The sequence below is a fragment of the Malus sylvestris genome, chromosome 15, assembly GCF_916048215.2.
Source record: "Malus sylvestris chromosome 15, drMalSylv7.2, whole genome shotgun sequence".
In the NCBI taxonomy this organism is placed as follows: Eukaryota; Viridiplantae; Streptophyta; class Magnoliopsida; order Rosales; family Rosaceae; genus Malus; species Malus sylvestris.
In genome coordinates this window covers 50,200,190-50,227,874 of record NC_062274.1, presented here as the reverse complement: position 1 = coordinate 50,227,874, position 27,685 = coordinate 50,200,190, and the positions used below count along the sequence as shown (strand labels likewise).

The 27,685-nt window shown below is 35.4% G+C and overlaps 4 protein-coding genes and 1 long non-coding RNA gene across 10 annotated transcripts in view; 2 read left to right on the top strand and 3 right to left on the bottom strand.

The window, feature by feature from the left end:
- The window catches only part of LOC126602265 (uncharacterized), a 91,064-nt gene that overhangs the window by 46,310 nt on the left and 17,069 nt on the right, over window positions 1-27,685 (top strand). The gene's annotated exons all lie outside the window — the stretch shown is intronic.
- On the top strand, window positions 8-5,648 carry LOC126602271 (uncharacterized). Of its 5 annotated transcripts, none has more exons than XR_007616057.1 (8): window positions 8-136; window positions 227-759; window positions 883-936; window positions 1,268-1,312; window positions 1,728-1,810; window positions 2,459-3,107; window positions 3,645-3,698; window positions 5,335-5,648. It is a non-coding gene; the product is annotated as an uncharacterized LOC126602271 (long non-coding RNA). The 5 variants fall into 5 exon arrangements; XR_007616060.1 differs by having other exon boundaries at window positions 227-936; window positions 2,459-2,537; window positions 2,802-3,107; XR_007616058.1 differs by having other exon boundaries at window positions 227-936; window positions 2,459-2,537; window positions 2,685-3,107.
- LOC126602257 (uncharacterized) lies at window positions 7,754-11,565 on the bottom strand. The gene is made up of 3 exons (XM_050269085.1): window positions 11,367-11,565; window positions 8,975-10,044; window positions 7,754-8,332 (listed from the first exon to the last, which is right to left on the bottom strand). The coding sequence occupies exons 2-3, from the start codon at window positions 9,883-9,885 to the stop codon at window positions 8,029-8,031; spliced, it is 1,215 nt and encodes a 404-aa protein (XP_050125042.1). The 5' UTR covers window positions 9,886-10,044; window positions 11,367-11,565; the 3' UTR covers window positions 7,754-8,028.
- Window positions 12,823-14,813, bottom strand: LOC126602266 (uncharacterized). Its single transcript, XM_050269098.1, has 4 exons — window positions 14,575-14,813; window positions 14,354-14,413; window positions 13,386-13,432; window positions 12,823-13,133 (listed from the first exon to the last, which is right to left on the bottom strand). Exons 1-4 carry the CDS (start codon window positions 14,740-14,742, stop codon window positions 13,046-13,048), a joined length of 363 nt encoding a protein of 120 aa, XP_050125055.1. The 5' UTR covers window positions 14,743-14,813; the 3' UTR covers window positions 12,823-13,045.
- LOC126602247 (phosphatidylinositol-3-phosphatase SAC1-like) lies at window positions 15,619-26,915 on the bottom strand. 2 transcript variants are annotated; one of them, XM_050269073.1, is made up of 16 exons: window positions 26,575-26,913; window positions 26,295-26,499; window positions 26,028-26,193; window positions 24,892-25,114; window positions 24,409-24,485; window positions 23,949-24,136; window positions 23,731-23,828; window positions 22,604-22,737; window positions 21,690-21,824; window positions 20,303-20,678; window positions 19,018-19,139; window positions 18,452-18,556; window positions 18,052-18,264; window positions 17,708-17,899; window positions 17,123-17,234; window positions 15,619-16,055 (listed from the first exon to the last, which is right to left on the bottom strand). In XM_050269073.1, the coding sequence occupies exons 1-16, from the start codon at window positions 26,710-26,712 to the stop codon at window positions 15,807-15,809; spliced, it is 2,733 nt and encodes a 910-aa protein (XP_050125030.1). In that variant the 5' UTR covers window positions 26,713-26,913; the 3' UTR covers window positions 15,619-15,806. The 2 variants fall into 2 exon arrangements, with proteins under 2 accessions (XP_050125030.1, XP_050125031.1); XM_050269074.1 differs by lacking the exon at window positions 15,619-16,055 and having other exon boundaries at window positions 17,190-17,328; window positions 26,575-26,915.

The window sequence follows — 27,685 nt, the reverse complement described above, 5'->3', positions numbered from 1 at the left end:
TAATTGCTACCCAAATGATAATTAAACTGTTGAAGTGTGCTGCTATAACATTAGAGACCCATTTTGCGGCTTTCTTTTTCAGTTGTATCGACTAGTAATGGACACACACTCATCTGGAGAAGACTTCCTCGTCAAGGTAACGCAGCAGGGTGACTCTCTTCTGTTTAAAATTGTGTTTAGTGAGTGCTGAGTGGCTGAATTACTGTTTTCGTGTTAATGGTTGTAGGCAAGAAAGCCCTATTCTACTACCAAGCAACGAGAGCGATGGACAGAAGGGGAGCATAATAAGTTTCTTGAGGCCCTGAAGCTTTATGGCCGAGCATGGCAGCGCATTGAAGGTTACGATACATTTGCTTTATTTTTATCTTATCTGATTTGTTTGTTTCGTTACTTACAGCTACTGAGAGAGCTGGAACTTGATTTGTTTGCATTCAATGTGTAAAATTCTTGTTGAGATTGAGCTAAATCTGCTTGATAGCTCTTGTTCGCAACGACTTCATCTGCTACTTTTCATGTATTTCTTTTCTTTATTTATTAACATCATCCTATTTTAACCCCCTTTTTTCTTCTGTTTTACTTTTCACTCTCCTCTCACATACCTCAAGCTCCTTCCTTTTTGGCCGTCCATTTCTCTCCGTCTCAGACTTTGTTTTATGTGGCTGTACCGCTTCGTCATTTTTATTCTTCAGATTATTCCGCCTCTTGCTTTGTTGTTCACGAATTAGTTATCAAAGTTGTTTTCTTAAAAATTAATAAGAGGTTAGAAGTTTCTACCCATTTTTAATTCGGTCGGAATTTGTTCTGGGCTTATCTAATCCAACGTTTGCAAATATTGATTTTTATTGAACTCTCTCGCATATCCTTCTTCCCGTTTTCTCCCAGAAAGAATCAACGCAGCCAGCATCTACCCATCAGCCACTGCTGCCTACCTGCAAGGTATGCATGTCTCTCACATCTCAAATCCTTTCTTTTAATTGAATTTTTTTTAGATCATTTTTATTTTTCTGTGTTTGTATATTTCATTTTTGGTTTACTGTGTTCTGGGTGTTTATCAATTGAATTGCTCCAACTAATTCAAGGATGTAAATTTGGATTCCGAATGGGTTTTCGATGCAAATTTCGTTTTAGTCTTTTGGGGTTTTGATTCCAGGAAGATCCTGAATGCATAGCAGAGTAATCCTCTTCTTTTCATTTCTTCTTCATCAATACTCTAATTTGATTTGATTATATCTACTTACGTTTATGTGATCAATTTATTGTGTTGCAGATTGACTTTACCTCTCATATAGTGAAGGTTTTCTTGGCGTTAAAGGTATGGATTTTTCTGTATTGTTGAATTTTTTGTGCGGTAAATTGAACCCAGTTTGTAAAAATTTCAAAACTTTGATGGGTTAGGAATAAATTTTAAATCTTCGTCATGGTTTGATATTTTGTACATCTTTCATTTATGGTTTTCGACATGAATGTGGATACTTGAGTTTAGGTTCAATCTTTGATTTAAGTTTTCATGCTACACTATCAATTTCGGCGCAAATCTTGCATGATGTGGACCAATGAACTACCTTTGATTTTGAATACTGGAAAATACGGGTCGTTATATTTACAAATTGGCATGTTACACTTGCATAAAAAAATTTGTTTTCAGTTTGCCCTTAAGCCCTAATCTCTCTCTCCTCTCTCTAAAATCCATCTGACCAAGGTATAATGGGTATTGTTTCTATCTGCAGGTTGTGTGAAGGCCGAACAATGGATTAGAAGATGAACCAAGCCGGCGAAGGAATCATGGGACACGAAGCTCTAAATATCAGAGGTATAAATTCACTTCCGTGATTTTTTTTATTTAATTAATTTCAACCGAGAGCTGAGAAATTCTTAGTCATGGATCTATGAATAGTGTCTGTGTTGAGTCTCTGAGCATTTTGATTTTTGGTATCAAATTGTTGTAATGTCTCTGTGTATTGGTGTATCCATGTATGAATATGATTTGTTTTATTCATTGTTTCCTATATTTGATAATAAACTTTAATATATAGTTTGAATGGATTGAAGATTTGGTTTTGATGGTTGATATATTTGACTGAAGATTTTAGACTCAATCAAATAACCATTTATAGGAAATTAACACACATATAAGACCTATTGTAAAAGAAAAATAAACAAAGGTGAAATCATTGTTACAACTATAATTTGGTTTTGTCATTTCTAGATGATATTTCTTGATAATTATCAAATAAAATCTAATTTTGACATGTCTACCGCTTGCATTGTACTGAAATATCTTAAATCTTTCACTTTTATACCGAATTAAGTATAAGGCTGCGACAATGTTTTCTAATGTAGATCCATGTGGCATATAGGAAACCAGAGCTTTTGGGGTTTGAATATTTTCCATTTTTAGCTTATTTTTGGGTAGGGAATTTTGATGAGTTTATGTTTTGTTTTTTCCTCTGTTTTTCAGTGTTTTCAGGCAGTTGGAGCTGAATATGGAGAAGGTTTTTGAGGCTTCTAGACCTATTGGACCTCTCAAGGTTTATGTGGTAAGGAATTTATGGAGTTCTATGTATAGTAGTGAAATTGTTTCTGTGTTATATTGAATTTAATTTAATGGTTATACTTTATGCTATTATGGGTTACTATTGTTGATTTTTACTCTGAGTTGGATTTTTTGAACGACAAACTGCAAGGAGGTTTTCATAAACTGATATGATATGCCATGAAACTGAATGAAGCTTACGGTCGTATGTTCTCTTATGACAATTTTGTGGTAAGTTTTTATAACACTTAATAGTTATATGTTCTAGGTTCTGATGGCTAGAGGAATATTGTATCTATGACGCTTTAACTGTGTAATTAATAAAAGATATCTAAAAGCGTATTAGTGAGTTTTTTCTAGCAAGTGTTTTCGAGTTCAGCTCCTCGAAATGGTACATTCTTCTCTCTTTGACTTTTACTCTTTCTGGGTTTCTCTACTTCAGCTATTTCCATTGTTTGGTTGCCTAGAAAATTTTGGTCTTATTATTTAAGACCCCAGATTGTGAAAAGTTGAAATTTTTGTTCAATATTAGGCTATGATGGGATTGCCAACAAGAGGGATGACTACTCGAGATGTCTTTTTCCTTTTGGATAATGTTTCATGGTTTCGTGTATATCGTTTCACTATTTAAGTTCCAGATTTTTTCTTTAAAACAGTTGAATGTTTGGCATATGGGTTATTTTATTTGTAGTTAAAGTTGTTCTAGGATTTTAATAGATATGGTTTTTTAATTGAAATGGAAAATGATAATTTATCTGTTATCCTTGCTGATTATGCGAATTTTAATTTCATTGCATGTAAAAACTGACAATTTGACTGGGTGGCTATTTGCTCAGTAGTCAAAGTGCTACAATTTTTAGAGTGCATTGCTCTATTTTGAACAAATCTTTATGTGTATATAGAGTCGTCAACAACTACTAATATTTTATGTAAATAATTTTTACACATCTCAATGCTTACAACACAGTTAATTCCTTTTTCTAACGGTTATATTTCATACCTATAATGATGTTGACATTCCAAAAAGGTCTTGCAATGCTTCCAGAAGGCTTTCAATATTGTTTTTTTAAACTTTCAATGTCTAACAAGTATCTTATGTTTGTTTTTGCAGGAGCAGGGTGATTTTGGGTCTGTATATTGTCATTGATTTCAATTTGATTCCTTGGTGGGTTTGAATTTACAATAAGCTCATTTTTCACTCACTTAATTGTGCATAAGATTTTAATCTTAGTATTCCATATATTTTTTTCATATCACCTAAATATCTCATAATTGTTTTCATTTTGGCTACTTCATTGTGGATCATTACTTAATGTCATTTGGTTAGTCTGTGAGATTTGACTGTCTATGTTTAATCTATGTATTTAATAGATTATTGGGGGTCTGATGTATTGCTAATTAAGGACTGAATTCATCTTTATGATATGTTTGAATTTCTTGATTGAATGGACTTCAAAGTATGTTCTGATGCAATTGGAGGAAATAAATAAAAAGGGTAGTGAGATTGACTGCATAATTTGTATTTTGGGTTTAGTGACCTATAAAACTGCATAATTTTTTTAAATTCATGAACAGATTAATTGATAAATATAATGCTATTGAAAGCTTTTATTGTTGTGATTGTGTTGTGCTTGCTGTGTATTTGCTTAGCTTAATTATAAATTAAGGGTGGTTGAAAATTAAAATTTTATTCATGCATATTTTTTCCTTTCTTCCCAGCTATTAATTTGTTGTCGGGGGCTTTAGTTTCATTCATCTTAGAGAAGAGTATCTTATTACAAGGAACTCAATCCTTTTAATTTTCATCTACTTTTTGTTTGTAACCATTAAATGACCTAACTTTATATTTACAATTATGTTTCTGATTGTTGATATTCAGGTTATTAAATTTTATCATATATGTTATCATATTCATTCCAATAATTACCACTTGCTATGATACATTGAAAACGCTAATTTTGTGACAAGAAAATCATCTTATTCCCTGTTTAATAAAATTGTGTAGTAATTGGAGGAAATGTTTGATAATAATGAAGTTACATAATTGTTTGCGTTATTTGTAATCTCGCAGCAATGCGCATGCATTACTATCTAGTATGTACTAAAACTCAAAACTAACTGATTCATTGTTCATAAGCATAGTGTGCTTCCTATTTGGTCCAGCTAAGTTTGTTTTATTACACTTTTTCCACTGTCTAAGAATATATATATATACAATTTATTGTTTCTCTTTCTTCTTCTCTCTTCCATCTCGTTGCCCCCTTGCGACTCGCCATTTGAACGAGAAACCCAAAAATCATCAATTTCATCTCCTTCTCCAAATCAATACAGCCATACCTTCCATCAATCTTAATCCGCACCCGAATCCTCGAACCCAGTTTGGGTTTGACATTCCCGACGACTTTCATAAGTTTTCCACTGGCAGTCGGCCCTGCAACCACATATATCCGACTCAGGAGAGTCCCAACAACATTCAAGTTTCATGCTCGAATCTGCCCCTAGAATGAGGAGTTCCATTAACCCAGCTAGCGGTGGGTTTTTCCGACGAAGATCTAAGTTTTCTCTTATCGGTTTCAGGCCTTTCCGACCTTTTTTGGGTCTCGCGAGGGTGATATTCTTACTTTACACCCTCAAATTAGATTAGGTTGTGAATTTGGTGTGCAATGGTTGAGTTTTTTTGTTTAATGTGTTGGATTAGTTATTGTTGTTATATTTAAGAATTTGAATATGTTCATAGTTATTGATTTCGTATTATTATAGCATGATGCATGAATTGTGGTTTTGTGAAATTTTCTGAATAGGTTGTATAGCCGCTGGGTTTTGAGTATCAATTCATTGGGGATTCTGAATCAATTAACTGAGGAAAGAAGAAGTAAAAAGGCAAGGGAGCTGTTGAGATGGTTCTCTCCCTCTTTTAAAAATTTTAATGATGTATTCTAGTGGTCATCACTTAGAAGTGAGAGGTCTTAGTTCAAATCTCGTGGATGGCGAATTCGATACCAAATTAGGCTGCTCATTGTGTGGCTTAACTAAACTCCTTCTCCTCTTAATGTAAAAATATTAATGTGCTCAAAAAAAAAAATTAATGATGTATCTGATTTTATTTCGGGTTGAATTTCAAATTCTACATGGGCTCTGATAGGGATTTTGCCACCTACAAAAGTAGGGATAAAAACACTTGAAAATACTTGCAAGAGTACAAGATTGTCGTAGTATAGCAACTCTAGCAAGGTCGATCTCCACAGGGATTAGATGAATAATTTATGTAAATACCAAATCTTAATTAATTATTTGAAAACAAAGTTTAGAAGAGGTTGATTTTATGACTTAAAATATTAAAAACAAATTTAATTAAAAACAATTAAATAAATTGGCAAAATAAAAAAAAACCAAAAGAAAATAGTTTTGAAAATAAATTTGAGCATTAGGGTTCCACCGTCACCTTAACAATCATACGTAATTATTCCAATTACTTATGACTTACACATGCATATTTTGGAGGTTAGGTTTTCCTAAAGTATGTCATACTTGGAACCTCCAACATAGAACGTATATCTAACATGCAACCCGTCCGAAGCGTCCAGATCGAATGTGAACATGCAAGACTCATTAAGTTTTATGAAAACCTTTTGAAAAACCATATAACCCTTACAACGTGTCATCCATCCTAAGAAGTTACACATATTAACCACAAGAAGCCAGCGCCAATTCCAGGGATAACCCTCCGCCAAAATTGCATCAAATTACTTTTCTAAATATCCTAATGGTGGCCAATCATCAAGACAATTAGATAGTTTAAAGCACATTGATTAATAATTCAAAACTTGCATGCATAATATCATAAGCAAATTGAGAAGAAACTACATATTCTTGCTAAGGCTCTTGGCCTTGTCCTAGCAAACAAAACTAGTTACGAATAATATCATAAAACAAAATATTATTAAAAACATAGATAGAAAACACCTTGAAAATAAACTTGAATTGTCAAAAGCAGTTCTCCAAATAGTGCATGCATTTTCTCCTCCTCTTTAACCCTAATGGTTAAATATCTTATTTATACTAATACAAAATAAAACCCTAAAAGGTCTTAGAATAAAACTATGAAACATAATAAAATAATAAAACAGAAAATAAAAGGTTTCCTATTTGAACTGAAATTCGGACTTCCCAGAAAATCACACTTTTGACCAATCAAATCAACTTCGAATTGGTCCTAAAAGATCTCGTTTTAAAGCTTGGAACGTCCCTAACAAATTTTCAGAAGGAATCTTCCTCCAAATATGCCATCTTGACCTCTAAAATACCCAAAACATCCAGAAATGTCAATCTGGGAAACCTGCGCGCTAGGCTTTCTTTTCATCGCCACGGTCAAACGGCTAGGTAAAAAAATCTGGAATTTTTATACAATCATCTTGAAAGACTCATGAACATCCTCTAATTGTAATCACTCCAAAATTCATCCGTTTGATCACTTTTTTCTCCAGAGGAAGTCGAATGTCCTACATTGAAAATATATAACAAAGTATCAAAGTTCTACCAAAATAATCAATAAATTAATACTAATAATAGGGTAAAATATATGGTATAATATCGCCTCATCAGGCTCATGAGAAGTAATCTCTCATGACGGTTTGGAAATGATAATTTGTTCATAAACTTTTTTTATTCTGGTTGGACAAAATAGGTTGATTATCTGCAAATTTCATGAGGTTTTCAATAGGACTGTTTACCAACACTTTTGCATGTAACTAGTATGTACATACAAATTAAGTAATTGTACTTTTTCAATCTCGCTGCATCGCACGGGCAATGGTTGCTATATATATACCTAGATGATTAAAAGAATTCTTAATTTTTCTCTAAATTTGTATATGGGTTTTTAGACAAAATGGTCTCTAAATTTGTATTTTGGAACTTGATAATCAAAATCGATAGAAGTGGTCCTTGAGTTTGTCCACTGTAAATCATTTTGGTCATTCCATGAAAAATCTGTCAATATCCTCGTTAAATTGTTATGTGTCACTTGATCACCTCTTAAGGGTATTTTTGTCAAACCAACTCTTCCACTTAACTAAGATATTAACAGATTTTTCACGAAATTATGGTGAACAAACTCATGGATTACTTCTATCGATTTTCATTGTTAAGGACCCATAGTAAAGATTTATGCCAATTTCAGAAACCATTTACCTAAAAAGTCTTTGTATATTTAAACCTCCTTTATTAAAGCATATATAGGCAAAAAGAATGTTTATGGATAACAAACGAATGGGCAAAAAGAAAAAAACAACAAAAAATGAAAAAGAGGCGTACGATATACAATGGTTAAGCTTGCATCCCTGGCTATTAATTAAGTCAGGAATTGACAAAAGCAGCATTATCCCACTAAAACATGGTAGCCCCGAACGAAGGACATGATTGGCAAGCTTATCATCAGACATAACATGCCTTGCCCTTCTTGTCTGTATGAGAAACTCTGGAGCTGATGAGGCTTATTAGGTCACGACAATGTATCCACTGAGAACGCAGAGACCAACGAGCAGAAAGGGGTTTAGAGAAAAGAAATAGGACCAACTTAGGATCCGTTTCCAACCATAAAGTGACCAACCCTTCTCCCAAGCTGTGATTATAGCAAAGATGCAGGCTGCAAGCTTAACCCTATGTGTAAAGGAGATTCCGACAGGCTCACAAAAAGCGCTGGTCATAACTCGACCAGCATGGCCTCGAAATAGCCCACCAAATCTAGCTGTTTGCCCCAGAAGGACTTTTCTTGATCCATTTGTATTGTCCTTAACACATCTACATATTCAAAAACTTGTCAGATGCCATTCAAGGATGAAAACTTGAGACATTTCAATTCATCTTGATATGCATTATTTGTTAGTAATGAAACACATGATCAAGACTCAAGTCATCAGAATCTAAACCACAAATTCATCCCAGTATAAATCTATCCAACAGTGTCAATAAGAAACACGAAAGAAAATTAGTATCGTTATATCCATACGAAATGATCACTATTAATCAAATAAGACAATCGTTGAAAAGAATTCACCATCCAAACCAGTTGCAAAGTAACCTAGCTAGGTAGCTTTAATTTCTAGCATGGCATGATAGCCCATGGATTTCAAGAAAGACAACTAAATAAAACGATTAGGAATTGTAATTAGCACTCCAAAATAGTCAAGATGCAATATATATTCTCCTCCATCTCGTCTTTTTTCATTAGTGCAAGGGCAAAATTACTATTTTTGAAGTGTCAATAAGAGCATAATTAAAACAAAACATTGAGTAGCTAGCAAACACAAATGAAAGTGGTAATATTTGTGACTTATGGCATGCTTGCTTCTCAAGATTTTTAAAAATGCCATTAGATGTTGGGAGCTCAAGAGCTACACAAATGAAAGTGATAATGTTTGTGAGTGTTAACTGTGTACATGCCTGATCGCTGGCGCTCGCACTCCCAAGTTGCACGACCGTGTTCTCACAGCATTGATATTGAGACACTTCCCAGCTAATCCAGTTGTTGAACTAACAGCATCAAATATTTGTTCAGCATCACCATGATGATGACAACCATCAACACTGGTACCATCACTATCGCGGTCATCGTCATAATCATAATCGTAATCGTAATCATAATCACCATCATAAGCAGCCAGATCGTCATCGTAGAATACATGATCCTCGTACTCACTACAGTAACCATCATGATCATCCACCTCCTCATCCTCATGCTCATCATTGCAACAAATGATTGGCGGAACCAAAGCCTGGCCATCAAGAGGGACAAGCTGCAATCTAAGACGGCCATTGGATCTGTGGGCCCTGAAGTACTCATGGTGCCTAACCTTCTCCTCCGTCAAAATCAACCGTCCATCGGTGGTGTAGTGCCTCTTTAAAACCCAAGGCATGTGAGAAGTCAGATTCTCCGTACGCGCCAGCAACGGAATCGGAGGTGGAAGTTCCTCATAAGTTCTCTTCTTCTCCTTCTCCTGCGCCCAACATAACATTTCTTTTCTCTGACTATAACAACCATGATGACGGTGACCAAAACTCAACTCATCGTCGCTTAGAACGTCGACACAGGACTCCATGCCAATGTAGTCCCCAGACATTAATAGTGAGGAGGAGGAGGAGGAGGTCGGGGAAAATAAGTCGGAGACCATGGTATCAATGGAGGTGGAGGAGCAGCTTCTACTAAGAGAATGGTTTTGTTGGGGTTCAAAAGTAATGAGGGGCTTGAGGCTCAATTCAAGAGGAGGATAGGAATATTGGATTTCGGATTGGGATTGGCATGGATTAGAATACATGGGTCTATTAGTGATCCGCCTTGTATTAGGGGTCTGCATATTGTAATATTGTAAGAATACATACAAGTGTATTATGAAGATAGGTATGGAATGTTTTATGTTGGAAGTCTGGCCTGGTTTGGAAACTACAAGGGCCAGCTACGTAAAATTCTCTGACTTCAAGGGTAACTGGCTCTATTCAGGAATCAACTGAATCACCTGGAAATTGAAAAACAAAAAATCATTAAAACAAAGTTAATATATGTTTAATTGTAACATAAATCGACCTCCTTTTTGTACTCCATTTGCACTATAAAGAAATTGCATCCAATACTTCAACTTAGTTATTATAGTTGAAGGTTGGGGAATAGTGGAGTACGCAAGATGACTATGATTTCTACCAAAAGAACAAGAAATTAATAATGTTGCCCAATTAGGGTTCGTTTGGAAGCGTTTTCAGTCATTTTAAAAGCACTTCCAAACGAGCTCTTAATTTTTAGAGTGTTAATTGACATTTATACATTATTTTATATATATATATATATAAAGATATTAGTATTAATAAATTAATGTAGAATAATGTTGTATATGATAATGTTAATCTAGATTAGATATTCAGATTCAAAGAAAACTATAAACATAAAACAGGAATTCAAACTGTAAACTTAAAACAGGAATTCAAATTCATGTAAGTATATCTATATGGTAACAACATAGTTATATAACACATCAGATTGTTGTGTGGAGTAGACAAGTCCTACAGCGTTGTTTGCTAGACTGCACCACGCGTTGTTTTCATGTCATGCATGCATGTATCCGATCGTTTTTGTTATCTCTGTCACTGTCAATACCACAAAAATAGGATTCTAGTGCATCTTTGATTTGATTCGATCACGTAACGGTCATCACGATCAGCGGTCTAAAGTATATGACTTGTATGTTACTATTTTTGGTTAAAGTGAACTAATTTAGTAATTTTGACAAAAACAAAGGTAATAACCTGCTGGGTAAAGAACAAAAGCAAAAGACTACGCGTCACAAAAACTCGAGAGTCGAAAGTGAAGTAAACAGATCAGCATGCAAACCTGGAACCTAAAAACTCAAACCCCGACAATCCGATGGTCAAAACCCTGTTTTAAGATTTAGTTGCTTCAGTTAATCTTTGTGTAAAATTAATTAATATCATATAATTCATGCGAAAAAATCTGATTTTATTTTTGTTGCTTCAATTAATCTTTGAGAAGGTGATGATTATTTCCTCAACCGGTCAAAGATGAACAAGGATTAATATTTGAGTGACTATACAAAAGGAACTAATACCAATTGGTGAATGATATCATGTGTGTGTGTGTTATACATATTCGTCTAATTAAGTATATAAAATGAAATGTTGTGAACATGAAGATGAAACCACAAGCTAGAACAACCCATATGCCGAACAGAAAGAAATCGCTACCAGATTAGGTTAGGTTATGCGCTCGATTTCATATAAGCTATAAAAAAATATGAATTAAGATATAAATTAAAGCAAATGGACTTACAGGAGGAGAAGAAGGGATGATTGAGGTGTAGGGCTTGTTCTTTCTGGAATCACAAACACACAAGGAGCAGGTGGTGGAGGAGAAGACGACGACTGTAGGAGCAACACAACTCATGATCATTATTTCACGTAGCAAATGTTTTCTCTTTTTGGTTTTGTTTGCTTCTTCAATGTCTCGTAGCAGAACGAACGTACGTATACGATGGTTGGTCAACATGCTAATTTTAAGAGGCGGGGTCTCAGGGATTAGTGTGAAAACCGAGTACGACTCGGCGCATTGCTTTGCTGGAGATATCTGGACAATTCCCATTGCTTTGCTGGAGATATCCGAAAAATTTTGGTGTTTAATCTATATTTACATAGGAACAAGGTAAAAAGAGTAAAGTTTTCATGATCTCAAAATTTCCCTTCTTCTATTAGAAGTTCAAAAGAAAAAATAAATTCATAAAAAATAATAAAACCGCTTACTAATGAGAATCTGGATGGTTAGTACACCTGTGGTAAGAGACTAATTTTCATAAATTTGAAAGTTAGTTAATCAAGGAATTAAAGTTTCAAGTATCATTGTAATTTATCTGTCACGTGTCAAATATGATCCGCCGTAAAGATAAACACAACCATAATAGTAATCAAACGTGGATTGATATTCTTTATATGAAATGTTTAAAGTAAGTACTACTCATTACTTGTATACATTTACGGGATTCGAGATTATATGACATGTTTTTTAGTAAATATATTATTTTAGGAAAGACTTCAAAAAAGATATACTGGATAAGGGCTATACTTACCATTTAAATATACCACATTTAGCGTATCACCTTATGTGGCAGCCTAGTTGTGAAGTTTAGGTGAATTTTAGTTTTTTTTTTTTTTCTATTAAAAAAAATCTATGAAACGCAACAATATTACTCATTTCACCTTCCCCGTTCTCTATCCCCCATCCCTCCACTGATCTGGTTTTGGAGATCAAAATATATAATTCAGATGAAGGTCAAAGCCAAAAACTTCGAAATATATGGGACTTTCAAAACAGATTATGCAGTCGCAAACCAAAATAAAGAAAAATTAGAAAAGAGGTTGTCATTGTAGCAACCAATTTGAGACGACCCAAGTAGAAGAGAAGAGCCAAAAATTGTGTCCAATCTTCTTCATTCTCTTTCTTTTCATGTTTCTTGTAGTGTCACTCTCCTGCTTTATCGATAAGCTAGTGCGATGAGTTATCCCTTCATGGATTTCAATTTCTTGAAAGATTACAACTAACACATGCGAGGCAATTGTATTGCGTGATTCAAATGCTTTTTTCAGTTGTAGTTCTTTATTGGTGGTGTGTTCTTAAAGAAATTTTTCAATATGCCAAAAATACAAGACGGTAGATCATATGTTATTATAAATTTTTTCCAAATGTTCTTTTATTTGTATGACGATACATGGCGTATGTGCCCCTGTTTCAGACATAGTGAAAAATCTCTCGTGTTCTCAGAAAAATTCAAATTGTTTGTGAACTACACCTATATTTAGTCGTCCTTGATACGCATATAAAATCAGAGTGATTTTCATTCTAATTCAATCCTACATACCAAATGGGCACTTAAGTCGCATAAAATGTGAAGTTTATATATAATGAAATTGGGCCAAATTAGTTCAGTGAACTCGTATAGTTTTTTTTCATCGAACTCTTTATCTTTCTCCTCTTTGTTCTGGGGTTAGTCCTCCTTGTCCACAGCTGGGGCAACCCTTCATACCGAATCCTTGGCAATCAAAACACCTAATAATTAAATACACAAGCATCAGAAACTGATTAGTTTAAGGTATTACAAATGGGAATTGTTATTGGCACTCCAAAAATCTCATTTTGCTCTCCAAACTTTCTATAATTAGAAAGAAAAAAACACTTGTGAGGAGTGTAGAATAAGATTCGTGGAGTGCTAATAACAGTTCCCTTATAAATAAATACATTCTTCTATATATTCATGAAAAGTAAACTGAGTTTTATATTTTAAATCATGAAATAACTTACTTCCATCGCTCAAAAATATTTCCATTCTTCTTATTCCTTCCCGTCCCCTGAAAATTAAGGGTTAAAGGAGTTGAATTAATAGTTGCATACCTATCAAACAATACATGTTTTTTTCTTGTCAATAAACAATAAAAAAGACTTAGCGCAAAACCGAGCGCAGTGACGTTCTAGACTGCATACTGTCGACCTCCTTTAGTGGGATAAGGCTTCGTTGTTGTTTGTTTGTTTGTATGTTTTGTCAATAAACAATAAATGCCATAGTAACTTGGATTAAACCTAGCTAATTATTAGCTAGAAGTGCAAATTCTAGTCAATTAGAGCATCTTCAATGTAAATTTGTAAAAAGTGAGGTCGTAAATGATATATTTATATCAGCTTTTTAGCTAAAACAGTTACTGTGAATGGTATAACTCTTCACTTTAGTCTTTAACAATGAAAATTAATAGAAGTGGTCCTTAAGTTTGTCTACCGTAAATCATTTTAGTCATTCCGTGAAAAATATGTCAATATCCTCATTAAGTGGAGGGGTTGGTTTGACAAAAATACCTTTAAAAAGGTGGGCATATAGTCGTTCACATGACAATTTAACGAGGATATTGATATATTTTTTCTCGAAATGACCAAAATGATTTACAATGAACAAACTCAAAGACCACTTTTATTGATTTTTATTGTCAGGGATTAAAATAAAGAACTACGTCAATCTCAAGAATCGTTTTAGCTAAAAAGCTTATATAGACCTTTGGTATCATATTTGTTGAACTACTTTAAGGTGTAAAACTATTTTGCTTCGGTCGATAAGTGTAAAATCTCATAATTTTGAATATGCATTTTCTTGCAGCAGTTTACCATCTCCCACTGGATGGGTGAAACCTCAACTTTATAACTTAAGAAAATGCATGACTAAAAAATAATTATAAAAAAAGGGTGAATACATGTCAAGTGAATTTAACAGAGCATGCACGTACCTTGCATCCCCGGCATTCGATTGCACCTTTACCTCCACAGCTTTCACACTTTTTCAAGAACTACATGTCAAAGGAATTAGAGTCCAACTGACACTTGCATAGATACATACTAAGGTACTTAAATTCAAAGTTTAAAATACAAAATCTAAATCTAAACGATGAAAAAGTATTATGTACTCTAGAGCACCATAGAATTTTCGTAAAAAAGAGCGGATGTATACCGAGTTGAGTGGAAATCCTCCAGATTTTGCAGCGAAAACTGCAACTGCCCTAGGCCTGTGCTGTATGCTTGTTTTCAGGAGGATTGGAGCAAGCTGGTGAGGACCAATTGGTGGAAGTGCAGGTGGAGGAATGTTGCAAGAGCAAGACATGGAGAGTTTGGTCATCATCTTTGTCAATTAATTCTGATCACACCAACAATATTATTTGAGATTATTCTCTCCTACACTTATAAGTGGGAATGAGTGAACTACAAACAATTTCATCGCATCCACAAACTTTTATTTGTTAGGAGGGGTCCACTGCTTTCTGGCCTCTCGCTGACTCTGGATATTGTATGCCCGTTGAAAGATAAATAGCTCATTTAAATTGTTTGCTTTGTCAAGGTGTGAATTACTACCCAACTATTGGTGGAGTTTCCTACCATCCCGTGGATTTAGACCGTGCTTAGTTTGACCTTGCGTGAGGATAGTGAATCATTCATCCGCTTTAACTCACTTTTCGTGTAATCAACCACTTTAATGCTTAAATTGTAGTATTGCAGTAAACATTACATTTTAATTAACCTGTGTGAGTTAATCTTACGCTGGCTGTCGATCCCAAGCTCGATTAAAGGAGGGAGAAAGCGTCAGATAATCGACAACCAACACTCCGCTCTTACATCAAATCCCTATGATTTTCCAGCGTACATTCAGCTGTTACATGCAGTAATACGTACTCTGAAATTTTCACTTGCAATTTGTTTTGACCATAACAGTCTTTGGATGTAGAATAATTCAACAACAAAAACCAATTATAAGGGGGAGAGTTCGGCGGCTGACCTTAAAATCTAAACCAGAGGAGCAGATCGAGAAATTTGGAGTTTTGAGATTTAAAGAATGTTAGAATATAATTAATTAAAACACCTCCGAAAAGATTGGGGTTTGATCCCTGCAGTCTTAAAATGACGAGTACAGATGAATCAAAAACCGAAAGTTTTTTAGACCGAAAAAAAATAAAAATAAAAATAAAAAAACGATGGATGAGAAACCAGCAGCAGCAGAAAGTTGATCGAAACATATTAGAGGTCAAGCAGTAACTTGTGAATCCTAAAGACGGAAATGCCTGTAATTTGAGCACACTGTATTTACATTTATATGCACATAGTATAGCTCAACCTTGTTTGATGCTAGTAATATGTATACGGCAAGATTTAGTAAATAATGTTTGCCTCTTACACTTCATTTAGCTCTCTTCAAATCCTCTGCAACTTCTCTTCCCCAATTATCCACCTCGTCAACCAGCTCGGATCTTCAGCTAACAATTTACATGATGCCGGGATGCTCCCAAGATCACTACCAATTTGGTCGTATTCCTTGAGGGCTGCTTCCATCTCTACCTCAACATCAGCGTCGTCGACAATGTTAATTGTTCCCATTTGAAGAGCATCAGCATAGTGCTGCTCCATCTCACGATCATTTTTGAACGGCTCAATGCCAGGGCCCTGCACGTTGAAAAGTTTCACAAAAGCATATTAAGGATATGAAACGTACCACATATGTGGGAAGAAAGGAGAAAAAGGACATGTCCTCAGGTTTAACCGCTGGACAAAAAAGTAAATCTCTCTAAGCTCGATGTACAAGAGCGTCAAACTTCAACAAATTACCAGAGAACCATGCAAGCTTAAAAAACTTATATATTGCATTTGCAAGAGATGTATTTAGGTAAAATGAATTATTACAACAGTATTTTAATTGGAAACCTGAGATTATAACAGATAACAGACGCGAATCCTAGACTCCTCACATGGGCCCCAAATCAAAACTCAAACTTTGACCCCAACCCCTTGATCTGTGAACCCCAACCCTAGACCGGCATCAAATCATACCCAGACCCGCATATCCATACAGTTCTAGTCCTGCGCAGTCCAAGCCAAAACTCGGAACCCGAACTTTCGACTTGAATCCTAATCCCTACCTCAGACCTTGAACCTTGAGCAACAACCCCAAAGCCCCAAGCCGGAACCCCAAACCAAATATACCTAAACTCCACATGTAACCCTGCTTAATAGGTTAACCAACAAACTCGAGTCTTTACAAATCGCATCATATTGAAATTCTTTGGTGCATCTAAACGCTTCAACCAAAAAACAGTAGAGCAATCAGGGAGTGAAATAGTTAACTGTTAATACATTCGTTGTTGGGTTTTCTTTTGTTTCCTTTCAAGAAGAAAACTTCATTGAACTATGCCCAAAAGGCACACTCCTATGTACAATATACAAACCTATCCGTTAAGTAAAATGTTAAACTACAGAAAAAGAAATTTATAACTATGTTTCTTCTACTTTGGTATACACTGATAATAGGAGATATTTAAAAATATATATAGAAGCAGAAGCATGGAAAAACCAGGAATGTTAACAATCAGAAAGAAGCCTAATTTTCTGGTCAGAGAATGAACACAAAGAAAAGAAACAAGCACTTTCATTATTTTGCACATATTTATGTCAAATTTTAATTTTTAGAGGAGATACCAGACTTGTCCATTTTCGGAAATTTAGAGGTACCCTACCTGACATAACTCAGCATAGTGCTTGTATATCTCACTGTTTTCATCTTGATCACCTAGAAGCGTCCCACCGTACCACCCATTGGCTTCATTTACTGATGTCATTGAAAGGTACCTTGGAATTGCAGCAGAGAAAGACATGATCAACAGATACACTCCATAGGATACCCCAGAGGCTTTTTATACAAATTAAGTATGCCTACAGGTTACTGGAAAAGAAATGAAACATTATAATTCAACAGATTTATTTGTGTATATGTATTTTTTTTTTTTTTGGTCGATATAGATGATGATGCCAACAAGCTAGTAACATAGAATTCTAAAACAACTTAATTACCCAGATAATACTACTCTTATCAAAAAAAATTCAGGTTACTGTTTTATCACCCTTATTATGACCATTTCCCTATATATTTTTAGTATTAGCACCCAACTAACATTAGAGGTCACGGTATTAACAACAATGTATAAGCCGTCTACATAGAGATGCACAAAACCTTCGTGTTTCCGCAGATATTTAAGATAATAAACCAGACAAATGGGAGGTTCTTCTCCTATGCCAACGTAAAAGCATTTCCATATGCATACCTCTGGAAGATATCCTCCTCACTATCATTGGCTTCAGAAGAAAGCCAATTTAAGTCACAAAAGCCGTCAACCCCTGTCTCATTACGGGATCCTCCATTACTGATTTCATGTGAAGTAACTTTTGGTGCAGAGCCACTTTCTTCATATTTTCTCTGGCCAAAAAGCCAATTTGGGCTTTTCAACTGTATTTCACTGAAAAATACAATTCCAATGTTCAGTAATTATAAAGAGAATTTGCTTTGGGTCCCAAGTGTACAGGATAACCAAAGACAGAGATGAATAATCAAATCACGAATAGGATGCTAAACAGAGGGGTAAAAACAGCTTAGGTTGAATATAATTACGCTGCATCAGGCGCCACACTAGAATTTGCAGGACCACCACCTGGTCTTTGATCTGGTTCACTACAAAGTCTAACATCCCTTATTGAACTACACGTCCTTTCAATCAATTTATCAAAAGATGTCAACTTCATCCTCATAAAATCTTCTCTGCAAGCAGGAATAGGGGCAAGAGTGTTTCCCAATCCTCCTAAGTGCATATCATTTCCTTGTGGACTGAAAAGTTGAAAATCAAGAATCTTACTATAAAAAAATGGATGATTAAACTGAACCATTAACTTACAGAAGACTTGGAAAACCGATTAAAATAGGTATTGTAAATGTACAACGTGCATCCCTGCTTGTGTATGTTTGTGCAGAGACATGTGCAAAGAACATCAATTCCAGATACATAGAGATTTACCACACATCGAGGAGGTCATCAATTCCAGATACATGAAGATAGTAATCAGAATCCAGCTCCCAGAGAGCAGTTTTCCCGTCTTGTGGTTTGAAGTAACCCAAAAATCTGGTAAAACCAACAAACAGATCAAATTTTTAGAATTTTTTTTAAGAAAGGCAAAAGAGAGTATGATAATGTGCAACATAACATTGTAAATCAAATTACAACACAGTGAGATATGATATAATACAGTACAACATAATATGACATACTCCAATACAACATCGTTCCAAATGTAAAATACTACGACATAGAGTTACTAGCTCCTCAATACATTCAAAACCACATAATGTAATGTACAACTGCTACAGCAACACGAGTTCCCCTATCCATACATGCATCCATTTCTTAATGCAAAATGGATAAACTATTGATCGGGATCAATTTCTATATTTTTATTTTATACGAATTGATGGAGATCGTAGTAGGCAATAAGCCTTATCTGTTACTACAGGAAAGAACAGGTATTATTTAATAGATTGAAAAATAAATTTCATTAGAAACTACAGGAGAGATGAAGCAAGTACAAATTTATGGCGTCTTGCTTTTCACCATCAGTGTAAGCATTGCTGTAGTATCTCTTGATGGACTTCAGGAACTCTCTTGATTGGGTTGTGGCTTTCCACTTTCCCTGCCTCTCAGTAAATACCTGGCGTTCATGTAAGGAAAAGGCTTCAGGAAGACATATAAAGCTAAATATGGAAATTCGAAAACTTCACACAGTTACACACAGAGGCATATATACAGACAGAAGGCTTTAGTAACTGAAATAAGTAACCAATCTAGAACCATTACATCCAAAATCAAAACACTACAGCACAGGCACAAAAAATATTCCCACTTTTAAAGTGATTTTCTCCTAATCCTAAAAGGAGATCTAAGAACTCGAGATTGGTCACTTAGTTTAGTACTTACTAGAGCCTTATTCTTATCTATATAGAAGCACGTATCTTCTCCCTCCACTTTAATATATACTTGGAAACAATGAGGGTGATCTGAAGACCTAAATTCAGTAGGGTTGTATTGCTCTTTTTGTTGCAGATTGCACTTTAAGAGTGGACCCCCTGAGTTTATATATTTGTTGTAGATTGCATCTTAAGGGTGAACTCCTGTTGAGAATGAATCCCACATTGATGAGAGAAGGGACCTTGCATGTGCTTATAAGTAGTTGGGCTACTCCCTATATTGCCAATTGGTTTTATGGTGGAGCCTCAACTTTCTTCATGAAATCAAAGCAGCTTGTCCCACGTGAGGGAGCTTGTTGAGAATGAATCTCACATTGATGAGAGGAGGGACTTTGCATGTGCTTATAAGTAGTTGGGCTACTCCCCATATTGCCAATTCGTTTTATGGTGAACCTCAACTTTCTTCAACTCCTTGTCCACTGTATGAATTATACTATTACTGTTTATGTCTTTGTAAACTTCTCAAGAAAACCTTAAGTGAGAAGTTAACTTGAAGACCACATTGTTAACACCCACCATGCAATGTGGTGAACTGATCCGAACCGTCTATTTTCAGGTTCCCCAATCAAAGATGATCCTCACACAATGACCGTCATTGAAACATTTTGACCATTTTGTTATCATGGGTCATCTCTATCAGAAGCATTGTAGTCATCTTTTTATTTCACCACAATTATAACACATTAGTTTGTGATGTGATTTTTTTTTATTTTCAGTGGACATCTGATTAGAGTTATAGAGTTTTCTTTCTTTTTTAACTTTCACGTTAGAATTATAGGGGTTGATCTATGACATCCAGCAACTGATAATATGCATACTCTAACCCATGAATAAAATAAGAACATACAGTGTTGTGAGCTGCAGAGCCACCATACTGCTGTGCAAGAGCATCTCCCATGCTCTGGTACATATCCATGAGAGCTGCAGCAATACTGCTATCAGGATCCACTTTGGGCAGATTTGTCAAACCCATTGCATGAAGTTGTCGGCCTAAAGCTGCAAGGCCATAAGCATACTGGGCAACATTTGTACGATCCAAACAATCAATACAATTCGTGCGCAGAACGCCACTTTGAAAATGTGGTGGTTCACCACTAAAATTATCAATTTTCTTCTGTTGACTAATATCAGATTCCCTGTCCCAATTAACAGCAGAATTTAGAGTTTCATTACTGCTTCCAAACCTTGGAACGTCCCCAGAGTTTGCTCTCAGAGAAGCTTCCCTGAAGAAAAGGAAGTCTGATTTAAAAGAAATACTAGTTCAGTCTAATACCAGTGTTAATTAGCAAGCAAAAGAATATCGGTTTGAATCGAAAATTTGGCGCTCATGTGCACCATAGCACCTAATTTCTGTATATCAAACCCTAGATGAAATGACCAACTGAGCTGATGAACTGAACCAGCACCAATTGGGTTATATCAGGATCTCTGCTGGTCATGGGGGACTGGCATAGGAGATAGAAATGTAGGAAATTCAGATAACCAGACAATGACTGGGATTGCCAACATGCTAGTTCCAATGCAACACACTAGGATGTGCTCGGGAGTGCTTTCAACAGTGCCAAAAGTGCTTCTTAAGTGTCTGATTTAAATATAAACAAGTACATTTTGATTTTGAGAAGCATTTTACTGCTTCTTCCAGAAGAACTTTATAAGTTCTATGGAAGCACTCCCAAGAAAATATGCATGACGCACTTGAGTTTTTAAAATGCTTCTAAATTTCTAATAAAGCAGTACAAACAAAATTACAGTACTTCATACAGAAGTGCTCCCAACCAAACCCTATAAGTAAGAAGTGCAGTAAAGCAAGATTGTGTTTCATCAATGGGACATCTGGCACTCATCTGCCTCCTAGAATTTATCCAATGCAAATTCATTCAAAGATAACAATCTAAGTGCAACGGAGAACTGGAATAAATCTCTGAGAATAGAGTAGGGAAATCACTGAACCAGCAAAAAAGTGGGTTATATGATATCAATATTTATAATTACGCATTGCTCACTGGATAACCAGCATAAAAGAATTGGAAAAGTGGTGTAACTTAAAAACATCACATGCATGAACTGTAACATGCCACCACAAATGTGCATGGAAATCAGAAATTACGTTAAAACAGTACAACTAGTGTTAAAACTTTCCTTTTATTTTCCCAATAAAAAAGAGGACTGATTCATATCTATGATGACTCCATAACATTTGCAAAAACTAAGAAACCAACATAAAAATTGCATACCTTCCCGTGCTTGTCCGGCTTATTTGATTGGGCCTCCGTTTAACAACGCTAGGTTTGCCACTGTAGTAAAAACCAGTCAAGTCAAGCGCCTCACTTGCCACAGCACCCAAAACTGCTAAAACATTGGCAGACTTGCTTTGGAAGCAGAAAAGATAGAGACCAGTTAGAAGAAAACAAATATAAACACAAGCAGTTAGAGATGGTTATATCGAAAGCATTGCAGAGTTATCTATTGGTAAATAATTTTACTTCTTAGCAAGATGAAAAAGTGGGAGCAAAATGATGTATACATATGTGAATGATATATACATATATAAATCTGTGAGCCTATGAAACAGAATTAGTCATTCAATGTAGATATGGAGTATCGGATACCAATATGGCCTGATGCGTATCAAATACTCCATATGAATCAATACAATTTCGTAAAGAATTTCTACGTCTCAACAAAAAACTCACTCCCCCACGATACTATGTGTATGTCTTATTTCAATTGTGTGGGACTCCTATAATTGTTTATGTAAAGGAAATGGAATTTCGGTTCAATTGTGCTTACTAGTTTTTAAACAAAACAAAAATGGGGGATGTGCTTTTCATACTTTCATGGTTGCAACCAACCATAAGAGAAGTGAAAAAAGAAAAACATAGAACTAGCCTGCACCACACCAGATAGGGATGTTGTTTACCCTACTCATATCTTAGCCTGCACAACACCACAAAAGAAAACATATATCATACAGCATGGTTTTTATTCTCCTATTCTTACCCTAGTTTTATGGAGACTTTGTATCATATTTAATCATGTATCCTATATCTATCTGTGCATCATAGGTGTGTGTGTGTCTGTGTCCACTTCGCCAAAAAAAGCAAAGCAAAACAAAACACAAAAGGAAAATGAAAACTCAACTGGTTACCTTTTTGCAAACTTGTGAAAGTCCCAGTGAATAAACTTAAGATGGTTTTCTTCCGAAAATATTTGATTCAAGTACCCAACTGCATTTGCAAACTCACGCCTCAGCATCATTTCTCGAGGCCTTTTTTCGACAGTCTACATTAAAATTGTACGAGACACATGAAATGAAAAATAAGAAGAAAAAAATTGCATTATGGACAACCGATAAAATATAGCTTAACTCGTAATTCCAACAAAATATTTATCTCTATGTATATATGTATCTTGAGTAGGCTGTAACTCAAATAGTGCTTAAAAAGATTTCAGCACCAAAAAATTTTTTACCAATTAACATCCTTGTAAGCGCAATCTCCCTATGACACAAACACACACACACGAGTAGACAACTCAACCACTGTAAATCATAAGCACAAATAAATCTTCAACTTATACTGAACGTCAGGTAGATGAAAGAAACAAGAGATGCATTTAATATTCACAATTGCGCTATGATAGTACACCATGCTTATATGATCCTCAAATAGCTACAACTCATTCTACAACCTCACTTGCAGCCAACAAAAGTAACAAGGAGGGCAATGTATTATCAAAGTTTCAACTCATTCTCTAAATAACCGAATTTATCAAATAGAGTATCTACTATGTGGCGATAGCTATCACATAATTATTTGCCCCCGCAAAATAGATGCACATTAAACTAATGTTTCTCACATTCAACAGGATGACTTATAAAACCTTGCTTTAAACTATTAACCAGAAACTCCGGCATCATTGTCAAAATTTTCTAGTTTTGCATTCTCTGTCTTACTAGTAATTTTTAAAAGTTAACCTAAGTTGGCTGAAAAAATTGCATATGTTGTCTTTATTAAATATCCAATAACCCAGTTAGCTGGTATTTCCCTTCCCAATGTTGGAAGAGATACAACATTCATTATGATCTGAATGCACATTTATCGATAACCCCTCCCTCCTTTAATTAAAACAAAAACAAGAAGAAGAGAAGAGTTATTGGTCATCCAACACATAAAAACATTGTCCCATAACATGCAGTAATAGTAACGACTAACAATATGAGATTATGTTTTTATTGCCAGCAGCTATTAAGAAGGCATATAGAAATAAACAAACCTTGATCAAATTAAGCACAATAACTGGGTTGCCATATCTCCTTGCCAGGTCTTCGAAATGTAATTTGGTAGCCTGATATGTGGGGTCATATCTCTGTACTAAAGCCAGAATAATAACATGCAAAAAATGATTAATTCCAATGAAGCCTAGTAAACAGTGCATGTGACGTGTAGCATATGATTCAAATGAAACTAATATGCATCACATAGTGTTCTTACATATAATATCAGGCTTAGGGCTAAATCTTGAAGCTTCTTGTGACCAGAAAAGGGGAATCGAACCACGCATCTGGACAACAGAACTCATTTTTCCTTTGCATGATCCAGCTTCTTCATCGAGGATTATCTGCTCTGTCTCAACATCATTTGCAACCCTTCCCCTATCATTCACTCCCCTTTTCAAGTAACTGTAACCCAATTGAAAACATGATTAAAATATTGACATGTGTTATACAACAAGAATTTTCTGTATATCAAAACATTATAATACCAGTGAAATTTCATCCTCAAAACATAAAACTTCAATCTTTTTTTTTAATTTTAAAAATTTTAAAAATTAAAAAAAAAAAACATATAGGCGAAAAAAATTGACTTTTGCTTTTACATGCCATCAGACAGCTTTGTGAATAATTAGGAGAAATGAAGATGGTGCTGACGTGATATTCAAACTACAACATACCGTGTTCCTGCAAAATGCCGAGAGCGTCTAGAGACCAGAGAAACACTGAAGTCCCTACCAAAGATTGATAGCCTAATCTGCCATCATCAAGTAAACTAAACTTCATCCAGATATTTAACACATATTCAGTTAACAAGTTTTTCTTTTCAAAAGAGACACAAGTTTTATCTAGAAAAAAACACAAGGAAAGATGAGAAACATGGGTGACCCGTCCATCAGACACGTAAAGCATCAGTCAAAAGACCAAAACTCATAAATCCCTCAGCACAAGGTAATACATAGGTAACGTGAGAAGTAAATACATACGGTATAAGTTCACCAAAAAGAATAGATAGGATATAAGCAAATTATATTAGTAAAAAATGTAGGGTAAGTCTAAAGCAGTGTCCTTTTTGGCTGGGTAAAACTGTCTATGGATTCCGCACCAAAACAATCTCATTACCATGCACATACAGTGAGAAAGAGAGATGGAGAGTTTCATACCTGCTTAAAATGGCCATGCACTAATGCTATTGTCCAGATTGTGTTATTGCACCTTGATCGAATAGCCTGTGTTAGATAGGCATTCCATACAAATATATTATCATACGGCATCCTTTCTTCACCCATTGATAACACATTTTTTTGCAAGCTCTGCATTATAGGATACGTATAACTATAGAAAAAATCTTTGGTCAAATCAACACTGGATAGAAGCTTCTTGTACCTACAGTTACGGGAGAAAAATATAAGCAATAATCTATAGAAGTTGAATTATGAAATATATTAGTTGGTTATCATGCAGTTGAGAAAAATTAAAGCCTGCAGAGTGTACCACTACTGTACATTTTGCCGTTTTAAATATGAAACACCACCTACTGATTAGATAATGGAAGGAACACTCCTTTAAGCCCATCCAAAAGTGGGATATTAAGTATTAAAGAATTATATGCATCTTCAAACGATCACAGATTAACTGCATAGAGGATATGGCATTTGCTTTGCCAGTCACTTTCTAACATCGCATTGACACCCTTCTCCATTTACCATCCTAAGTCACCAACCCCTTCCCAATCCAACTTCCACGTAGTCACTACGGGAAGTTGTGAATGAAACCATTAGAAGTGTCATTCATGAACAGTATATTTGTGCAACCATCACATTACCCAGCTAAGCGAAAAAGGTAAACCCCCAAAGCAAATTATATCTCCTCTAACAGGACACCAGTAATTATAAATCAGGGTTTATGTGTTTTATGTGTTGAGGAACACTGGTGTAATAAACTTAAGTGACCCCATAGAACTTTGAAGCAAAATTTTACAATGTCGGGACCCTTGGTGGGTATCCTCACCCTTTCTGTCCCTGAGCTTAAAACACTACCCATCTCCTAGATACATACCAAAAGGGTTTTACTCTGAAAGCTTCTCTTTCTAGCTTATTCTTTCGGGCATTCTTTCTGGCCTCTTGTTTCTATACAAGCCAGATGTATGAGACCAATGGTGAGAGACCATGTCGATTATACAAATAAATAATCCAGTGACCGTAAATCTCTAAGCAAATCAATTACATCTCTGCCACATTTATGCTATCATTTAACAGTCAAGACAACAAAGAAACATGAAAACAAGGGAGAAAATTACCGCAACTCGGTTTTAGAATGAGCAATATCGGTTTGAATCGAGACGTGCGGAATAGTAATCAACTGGCTCTCATCAATGCTATAAATCGCATGACCACATATACTTCCTATTTGGCGACGCTTGGTGACCAAAATCAAGTAATACGATTCCAGAAACTTAATGCAACCTAGCAAAACACCAAAACCCCATACAAGTAGTAAACACAAAACACACAAGGAGGTAGTTCGTCAATCTCTCCAAGTACCCATTAAGGTCTAAGACACTGACCGGCGATCCCATAAACCTTGGCCACAAAAGTAAGGCCTCCGGTGGCGCGATTGCCCTCGGCGATTCGCTGAAGCAGACTCTTGATCTCCTGCGGCGAGTACACGACGGGGTCTTCGCTGATATTCAAATCGTCGGGCTCCGATCGGTCGATTTTCAAGACCCGGAAGAACCGCTTGTTCCGATCGCTTCCGATCAAGTAAAATCGCTGGAATTGGAAGCGTCAATCGGAGGAGAATGAAGAATTGGAAGAGCGAGAGAGAGAGAGTGAAGAATTGGTTACCTGTCTGGTCTCGTAGAGCTTGAACTTTTCGAGGGAGTAGGAGTTGGGGTCGGCGTCGAAGTCGTTGGAGGGGTGGACTTTGGCGGAGGAACGGACGTATTGGGGGATATTGGGCTTCGACTTGTCAGGCTTCGCCATTTCTGCACTGCGGATGGAGGGAACGAAGAACTAATATTCAGAGGAGAATGGAAATTGCCGGTTTTATATAGAGTGCGAATTGGAAGCTGGAAAAAGTGTCCATCAGACAACTTCAAACTTGTACCCGCTCCGGCGCGCCCTTTTTTACTCCGGCGATTTGTTGTTGTTGCTCTCGTAGGTACGCGTATAATACGCATACGTAAAAAAAATAAAAGTTCACGTGTAAGATCGTTCTGTAAAATAAAGTGGCACATTGAAGGAACAAATTCTAAACCCGTATTTTAGATGGTTCTCGGAAGGATGGCTGTCGCGTTGAAGCCACCAATAGTCCCCTTTTTAAAAATAAAAATATGTGAAACAAGATTAAAATACATCATTGTGTTCTTCAATGTAGATATCATATATAACGTGACGGTTGAGTTTTGCTTTTTAGCTGTCTTTTTTTACGAAAAACAAAAATATAGTTAAATTAAGTGTCGACTAACGTGCTTGTTTCTTATTAGTGATACATCATTTGATTTAAAAAAAATTAATCTCCCTAACATTTATATTCAATTGGTCACAGCAATCATCAAATAAAAATTTGGTATATCATATTTGACAATTTTCTTTAAGGATGTTCTAATGTATGCAACCTTTTTATACATTTTTCAGCGAGACAAAAAATTCATTTTTTCACATGTATTTTTAATATAGGGCTAAAACATTTTACACTCTTTAAGTTTGGGATAATTTTTAGAATGGACACGAGTTTTCTATTTCTCATATTACACCAGTATTTGATTTGTGTTAATTTGTGCCTTCAGTCGAATTGATTTGATTGAATAGATAATTCTAAAATAATGACACGGTAAGACCCTTTAACATGTGCGGAAACTCATTAATTTAAAAGAAAACTAATGAAAATGATTTAAAAACTTTGAATTTTAACGATAAGACAAAATAAAAGATAAAATAAATAGTCTCATAATTG

What these genes read in the sequence shown, in the direction of transcription:
- LOC126602257 (XM_050269085.1), bottom strand. Translation starts at nt 9,885, where the DNA reads ATGCAGACCCCTAATACAAGGCGGATCACTAATAGACCCATGTATTCT. An exon ending in GTGCGAGCGCCAGCGATCAG is followed by an intron (nt 8,333 to 8,974) that starts GCATGTACACAG and finishes TTGAATATGTAG; the next exon opens with ATGTGTTAAGGACAATACAA.
- LOC126602247 (XM_050269073.1), bottom strand. Translation starts at nt 26,712, where the DNA reads ATGGCGAAGCCTGACAAGTCGAAGCCCAATATCCCCCAATACGTCCGT. An exon ending in CAAGGTTTATGGGATCGCCG is followed by an intron (nt 26,194 to 26,294) that starts GTCAGTGTCTTA and finishes GTGTTTTGCTAG; the next exon opens with GTTGCATTAAGTTTCTGGAA. An exon ending in CCCTAAGCCTGATATTATAT is followed by an intron (nt 23,829 to 23,948) that starts GTAAGAACACTA and finishes TTCTGGCTTTAG; the next exon opens with TACAGAGATATGACCCCACA.
- LOC126602266 (XM_050269098.1), bottom strand. Translation starts at nt 14,742, where the DNA reads ATGATGACCAAACTCTCCATGTCTTGCTCTTGCAACATTCCTCCACCT. An exon ending in TCGAATGCCGGGGATGCAAG is followed by an intron (nt 13,433 to 14,353) that starts GTACGTGCATGC and finishes CTTAATTTTCAG; the next exon opens with GGGACGGGAAGGAATAAGAA. An exon ending in AATATTTTTGAGCGATGGAA is followed by an intron (nt 13,134 to 13,385) that starts GTAAGTTATTTC and finishes TTTAATTATTAG; the next exon opens with GTGTTTTGATTGCCAAGGAT.